General features: G+C 48.7%; 1 protein-coding gene across 1 annotated transcript in view; it reads left to right on the top strand.

Annotated features, from left to right (window-relative positions):
• Positions 1-216: 216 nt before the first annotated feature.
• The window catches only part of Insc (INSC spindle orientation adaptor protein), a 126,887-nt gene continuing 119,678 nt past the window's right edge, over positions 217-7,425 (top strand). The window contains exon 1 of the mRNA XM_047517151.1: positions 217-321. Coding sequence (XP_047373107.1) covers positions 226-321 — 96 coding nt within the window. The 5' untranslated portion in view covers positions 217-225. The remainder of the gene's footprint in view (positions 322-7,425) is intronic.

The following is a 7,425-nucleotide window of genomic DNA, read 5'->3' as shown; positions in this document are numbered from 1 at the left end:
AAGCAGCCCAGCACTGGAAGCCAGGCAGGCAGAGAGGAGGGAGTGGAGGGGGAGGAGGCTTCCATAAGCTGCTTTGGGCAGCCTCAGTCCTGAAGTGCTTTGAAGGGCTCTGACACACAGGTCTTCCTAGGGCCATGGCTCAGAAGGATGGGCAGGGAGAGAGAAGCTGCTCACAGGCGCCTATGTAAGGAGACCTGGAGTTGCTGCGGGGCCAAGACTGGAGCCATGAGGCGGCCCCCAGGGAATGGAGAGGCGGCCAACAAGGGTCCAGGTGGCTGGGGCCTATGGGGATTCCAGGAGTCCAGGAGGCTGTGTTGTGCTGTAGGTATCTGGGAAGGGGATGTGTGTGCGTGTGCGTGCGTGTAGGGTGCAGGGCATTAACGTTAAGTGTCTCAAGGGAACATGTAGCAAACGAAGTCATTCCTCCCTTGTCCCAAAATCCAGGTACACAATTTGGACTTAGAAATAAAAGCCTCTGAGATTTTTTGCTAATGTTGATGGCTATTTAAAATCTAAGCCTCATTCCATTTCTGGTATATTAAAAAATATCTTGACTTTCCAGGTAATCTTATATACCTGACCTTATTCCATACTTTTTAAACCATAGGAGCAGGTAGAGATGATGATGATCCTCATGGTATATGTGGAAAAACAGAAGCTGAGAGAGGTTAAGTGACTTGTCCAAGGACATGCAACTAGAAAGTATAGAAGCAGAATGCAAAGAAAGGTCTCTTTGAGAACAAAATCCAGACTATTTTTCTCATACTGTTTTGTGTGTGTGTGTGTGTGTGTATGTGTGTGTGTGTGTGTATGTGTGTTTGTGTGTTGGATGAGGGGCATTGATCTCAAGTGTCTCAAAGGAGCATGTAGCAAACCAAGTGTGACCTACCAGAAACAGACTGAGAAAAGATTATGCAAACTGCACCTTTGGGGAATGCTGTGACCCCAGTGATAGCATCCACCCCCAGTTCACTGGAAGCCCCAAACCCTGTCTCACTCCCTGACAGTCCTTGTTGAGACAGGAGCTGGGGAGGAGAACAAGGTTATCTGGAATGAGTGGAGGCTGGGAGCAAAACTGGCTTGTCTGAGGGGAATGACTTGGCCACATATATATCCCTGGGCCCCTAGAGAGCTGAGGCAGGTGACTTAATGCCAGTACCCAAAGCCAGGGAGCAACATACAGTTTCAGTCAGAATCTGAGAACAGAAACAGATAATTCGCATCAAGGAAGAGAAGGTGAAGTGGGACTTGGAGTGGACTTTGTGTCATTGCTCTCCCTCTCCCTCAACTTGAACACTTAATGGAGCAAAGTGACATAGTTGGCAGTGATTAGGTTAGATGCCAGGAAGAACTTCCTGCCAATGAGAAAGTTCAAACTTTGGAACAGGGCCCAAGGGAAGCCAGGGCTGCTTTTTCTTGGTGATCTACAAGAATAGGTAATGGTTCTTCAGGCCCTGGGGATTCATGACAGGAAGGAGGGAGTTGGATGGAATGACCTCCAAGCTTCCTTGCAGTTTAAGAATGCAACATTCCTGAGTTTTTGGGTAGGAATCAAACTTCTCTAGACTTAGCCATTTGACATGGAGTCCAGAGTGGGGTGGGGAGTGTCTGATTTGCCTAAGCCTGAAGGAGTCTTTGCATCAGCTCCTGCCATTTTTGGCAGATCTGTGATGTGAAGGGTAACTTATGTGGGTGACTTAGGGTCCAAAGGGAAGCACCTGCAGTGAATGAACCAAGTCAAATTCCAGGCATTTGGAGGTTCCCGGGTTAGGCGGCTCCCTCCACAGAGAATATGAACTGCACCCAAATCCCTCCTTGTTTTGCTTCAGTTCCAAGAGAAACGATTGCAGCGCATTCCCTTCCCCTCTCCAGATGTTGGCATGCGGGGCACATCTGGGCGTCCCAGCCCTAATGGCTCCGCAGGCTCCGGGGTGATTGCCTGCCGTGACTCCCGCCCTGCCCATGGGTGAGCCAGGTCTCTAATTAGGCCTGACCGCGTCCCCATTCCAGCGCTCCCACAGATGACAGCACGATGTTTCCACTGCCAGGGGCACTGAAATAGCCCTCGGCCCTGCTGAGATTCGGTGCCTGACGCGGGACAGAGGCTTGGCAGGGAGCGCGCTGCTGTGGAAAGGCCTTGGGATTCTGCAGCCGCCGTGGAGCAGGCGGGCGGGGGCGAGCGGGGCGGGGGCGGGGGGCAGCAGGCGGCCCCTGGGCTGGGCCAGCCCCAGCGGCTACTTTGCGCCTGCCTCTGGAGCTCCAGCTGCGCCCTGTCACCACTGGCCACTCGCACGCACCCGCTTGCTCCCTCGCATGCTCAGAAGAAAAGTAAGCAGACAAGGTGGCCTCCCTAACTGCCTGAATCCACGGCTGAGGTTGGATCTGGCAGCCCAGCTGGGGACAGAGCAGGTTTGTGACTCTTTGGATGGTAGGTGTGTGTCAGTGAGTGCTTCTGAGTGGGGAGCATGTGCCAGTGGGAGGGAGTGTGTCTGGCCCCAGATGTGGGCCTGAGGGATTTTTCTAGCACGTACTGCAGCGTGAGGTTGGGTGTATGAGTGTATCTGTGTGTGATATGGGCCTGGAGTGTGCTCAGAGGTGGCTTCGTGTCTATGTGGCACCTGCCATGCGGGGTGGATGGTGTCTGTACCTATGGAAGTGCACTTGTAGGGGGTGGTGCTGGAGGCCCTGAAATGGGTTCAGCCCATCCATATTCAGATGATGGCTGTGTGAGTGAGCTTGTGACCTCAGAAGCTGGGTCATAAGGAACAACATCTGAACTCACATTTTCTAGAGTGCTTGACTTGTCCCCAAGCTGAGGTGTCTCGTCTGTGTCAAGCAGCTTTGGTTTCTCAGGGCTATCGGCAGAGTAAGAACTCAGAGCTCTCAGCCACCACCAGAGTGAATGGGGCTCTGACCCCACTTGAATGGGCCAGGGTTAGGGAGACAGCTTGGGGGACCAGAAGAGGCAGGAAGACAGAGGGATATCCACTCACATAGTGTACACTCATAAGGCACCCACATGGTGCTTGCAGCTGCTCAGGGCACACATACTCCTGTCCACATGTCTGTCGTGCACACACTTCCTCTCAGTGCAAACACACATACATTCAATATGTACTCCCATGGAAATGGTAAATGCAAAACCGCATATGCCTGGTTTGATCTTATTCTCAGCCTTTGGTTCCTCAGTGCCCCCCAGCCCTTTCTGCCTATATTTGGTACCTCTGACAAGGGGTCCAAAAAACTGGCCTCAACAGGGTATATCTTAAATCTTGGTCTTTGGCTGGGGCTGGGGGCAGGATCATAGCAGGTGGTGATATGATGCTTTGCAAAAAATTCTCCACCAGAAATTCAACTGGAGAAGATTCTTAAACCTAAAGTCTGGGACTTTGAAGCATCATCTTCCCCTTTAGGGGTGAAAAGTCTAGTCTCACAAGGCAATAAGGTAAGGCTAGGGTCTGAGGCACACCTCAATACCTTTAATTTTCTTCAGGTTCTCTTTACACCCTGGATTCTCCCTGCTGCAGAAGAGTAGTGAGCCTTTGGACTGGGAAGATCAGTGAGTGGAGCTGGGCTGATTCTTTTTTTCTGATTTCTTTCTTTCAGTCATCCATCCCTACTTTGAGTCTCCTGTCACAGGCTGGGGAAGGACAGCCTTTGCTCTGTTCCTCTCTCCTTTTCTAGTAGGTATTTCTTTCCTTGACAAAATCATCTTCTTCATGATGTCCTTCCCCTGAAGAACCCTGGGGACACTCTCAACAATGCTTTGAAGAGTAGGTGCTTCAAAATATCAGCTGCTGATGGTTATTATTATTGTTGTTATTATTGATTCTAGATCTCTCCCATTCTCTTCTAGATCTCTCCCATTCTCTTCTGATCATGTTTCCATGAGGTGCCCAGACTAGATGTGTTACTTCAGTTGGGAAATTAGACTTCTTTCTTAGTGCTTGTGGTTTGGTCTAAGGGGTACCCCATCAATTCCCCTAATATGCAAGGGGAAAAGTCAGGCTCATTCATTTCCTGTAGGAATTACTAGGATCTTCCCCTTGGCCTGATCCTAGACAGGACTTTGGGACTGACAAAGTAAGTATAGGCTGTGATCAGTCCAACAGGCTTCCTGCAGAGTGAAGGTTGGGGGAAGGAAGTATTTTCCTACTGTGTTTCTCTTCTTACCCTGGTTACTAGGAAGCTCTAAGTCCATCACATTGCTCCATTCTAGTAATTGTTAATTGGAACCAGGGCTTTGATTTCTTTCATGTCTACATTAACAACTTCATAGACCATAATCTTAAACTATAAATCCCCATATCCTTTGGAGAGAGAGAGAGAGAGAGAGAGAGAGAGAGAGAACAGAATAAATAAATGAACAACCAGCAATTAGGCATTCTGTTGGTCTCTGAGGATGGGAACCACATTGTATGGGTACTTTTTGAAACATCCTCAATCTCAAATATGTCATCCAAATTTTAAGCCAGATATCTCAATGTGGCTTCTGTAGGCTTGAACTCTGATTCCTGACTGTGCCTTGGGACCTTTCTTCCTAGTGGCTTTGGGAGATAATGCCCGTCTCTGTGCTGGCTCAGACAATGGGGATTGTTGAGAATGAATCGAGCCATTGATCAACACCCCCTGCTCTGAGTGCTTCAGCTGCCAGCTCTTCTCTATCTCAAAAGCTCAAGTGTCTGGGTACCCAAAGGCATTTGACCCTTGCCCTAAACCTGGCCGTGGCTCCATGGCTACTCCTTCCTCATGTATGTCTGCCTAGCCTAGGACTCTGCTGGGAGGTCTGTGTCTCTTGGACCTGAGTCCTGCCTCCCCCAGTATGGACTGCAAACTTCCTGATCAGGGCCTGGTGGAATCAGAGGTTTGGATGAGGAACTGGGAGTTCAGAGTATGTAGGGGCACGCAAGGCTCGATCCTGATCTCTCTCCTGCATCTGTGAGGCCATAGGCCAGATCTCAGCCCTTTTCCCCATAAGGAATCTCAAGTCTACCAAATTCCCAGAAAGTCATTTGTCACCTCTTATTGGCAGAGTGCAGGGCAGGGGTTTGCCATACTGCAAAACTGAAGAAACTTCTAACCAATTAACTCCAATACTGATTAGTTTACTCTGCCCAAGGCCATTAATGTTTGACAAAGAGTATGTGGAGAGCAAGGATTAGAATATCCCTAATGGTGGCCTTTCAGGCCTCCTATTGGGTGCCTACCTCTTGGTACTGGTGGCTGTTGCTCTTGTTCAAGGTTAATCCTCCCAGAAGAATTTGACCACAAAATGGGAAAGAGGAAATACATGGTGACCAGGAACTCAGCTGTGTGTGGTGGTGCTGGGTGTGGACAAGGGGTTTGTTCCTCCCCAGATAAATGCCACCTCAAAAAGGACTTGATTTCATCTCTGCTAAAGATTCATATTATTTTTACTCTGCTTGTTCTATGGACTTTAAATTCAACCAAGTGAAAACAGATTCACCAGGTGAGGTGTCAGAACTTATGTGGGGAACAGTGGCTTGAGGCTCAGGGTGACTCACATTTGTTGAGCAATCTCCTTCTCCTCGTCCTCCTCCTCCTCTTCCTCCCTCCTCCTCCTTCTTCTTTTTCTTTTTTCTTTTTTTTTCTTTCTTTTTTTTTTTTGGTTCTTTGCATCTTTTGTTTCAGGAAACCTCTACAATAACCCTCTGAAATAGGTACTTTTATTTAAAAGATAAAGAAAAGGAAGCACTGAAAGTGCAAATAATGAGCCCAGGGTCAGAGCTAGTGATGATTCCTTCTCAGGTCTGTCTGACTCCAGAGTCTGGAGTGGGTGTCCACTGACCTCTAAAGAGATTGGGAACGTCCTCATTTTGAAGGTCTGGAAATCAGGTAAGAGCAGTTATTTAGGAAAAGTGGAGACGGGACAAAGGGCTTGACTTCTCTGACCCCAAGACCTGAAGGTCATCAGCATCATTGTCTGCGAAGGCATCGCTGACCTTCCAAACCTTAGATGGAGACTGCTCTATGGGGAGCAGGGATGGTGGGGGACGAGAAAGGCCTCCTGGGCTGGGCAGGGATCCACACCCCAGTGCCAGGGTTGGGCAGCAGTGGACTTCTGTGGCTTCCCTCTTCCCTGGAGCAATGTCTGACCTGGGAACCTGCACCCAGACTCTGCAATCCAGCCAACCCAGTCTCCCCTTCCCTGGCTCTAGGTCCCCTTAGTGCCAAGTTCTGGGGGAGTCTTGGATATTTTGAGGATATCTCTGGGCAGAGAAGACTTTGTTCAGCATGATACAGTATCTGTAGGCGTCAGCAGTCTAACTGGGTAATTGTGTATGGTGTTCACTTTCTGCTGGAGAAATGGAGGTTTTGTCTTACAAACCAAATATCCTGGTTTGGAAGCCATGTGAAATGAGACCTGTGGTCTGCTGCATTGTGGCCTGTGTGTTGTGCTGGTTTAAAAGACACTGTTGTGGACAGAGCATTCCACTTTGGACCTCCCACCTCTGATGGAGGTTCAGAGGTGGGCAGCACATCCTGGCTATATACAGGGGAAAGAGCATGGGCTTTGCAGCCAGATAGTTCTGAATTGGAGCTTCAGTTTGCTCATCTGTAAAATGGGGTTGTTTGTACTAAAATGGTGAGACTAGAATTAGAAAATTTATTTGAAGCATACCATCTGGCTTAGAATAGACAAACCCTGAAAGGTAATATCCTCCTTTCCAGTCCCACTCACCTTCTGTGAAAGAACACTGCCTGACAAGAGCTTGATTCCAGCTCTAGCTCAGCTTATAAGCACACTGTGTTATCTTGTGTCAAGTCACTTATCTTCTCTGAATCTCTCTTTCCTTGTGTGTGAAATGTGGGAAGAAGCCATTTCTCTCACCTCTATATTTTTTGAAGAGAATTAAAGAGACTGAAGTCAGACACTATCTTGGAAGATCCAGAAAGTTCTGTCAATACTGATTTATTTGTGCTTCAAATATTCATGAAGGTATTTTCTTGTGCTGGGAACTAGACAAGGTCTGGGGATTAAGGGGGTAGGGAACATCCCAGTCCTCAGGCTCCAGTCGGAACCTGTGGCAAGACAGACTTGTAAACACCAAGGGCCTGTCTGTGGGACATGATCAAAGCAGGTCTTAGAGACAGTGGTATCTCAGAGGGGAAGTGTCATCTCCAACTGTGACCATCAGAGGCTGGCAGAGGTGAAAGTGCACAACCTAGTCTTGAGAGATAACTGGAAGTTGACAGAGTTAAGAGAAAGCCGTTCCAGGCAAAGACCTGCATGTGCTAAGGCAATTAACTTTGCTGAGTGTAATAAGGAGTTATGACCATAGCCGATGGCAGGGGTGGGCAGTAGTGATGGGAAATCAGGCGATGTTTTGGAGAGAGGACTGTGTGTTGAACTCAGGGCCCTGTGAGTGCTAAGCATATGCACGACCCATCCACATCCCCAAC

Source organism: Sciurus carolinensis, chromosome 11, assembly GCF_902686445.1.
Source record: "Sciurus carolinensis chromosome 11, mSciCar1.2, whole genome shotgun sequence".
Taxonomy (NCBI): Eukaryota; Metazoa; Chordata; class Mammalia; order Rodentia; family Sciuridae; genus Sciurus; species Sciurus carolinensis.
The sequence above is the reverse complement of the archived record's forward strand: the minus strand, read 5'-3'. Positions and strand labels throughout refer to the sequence as shown.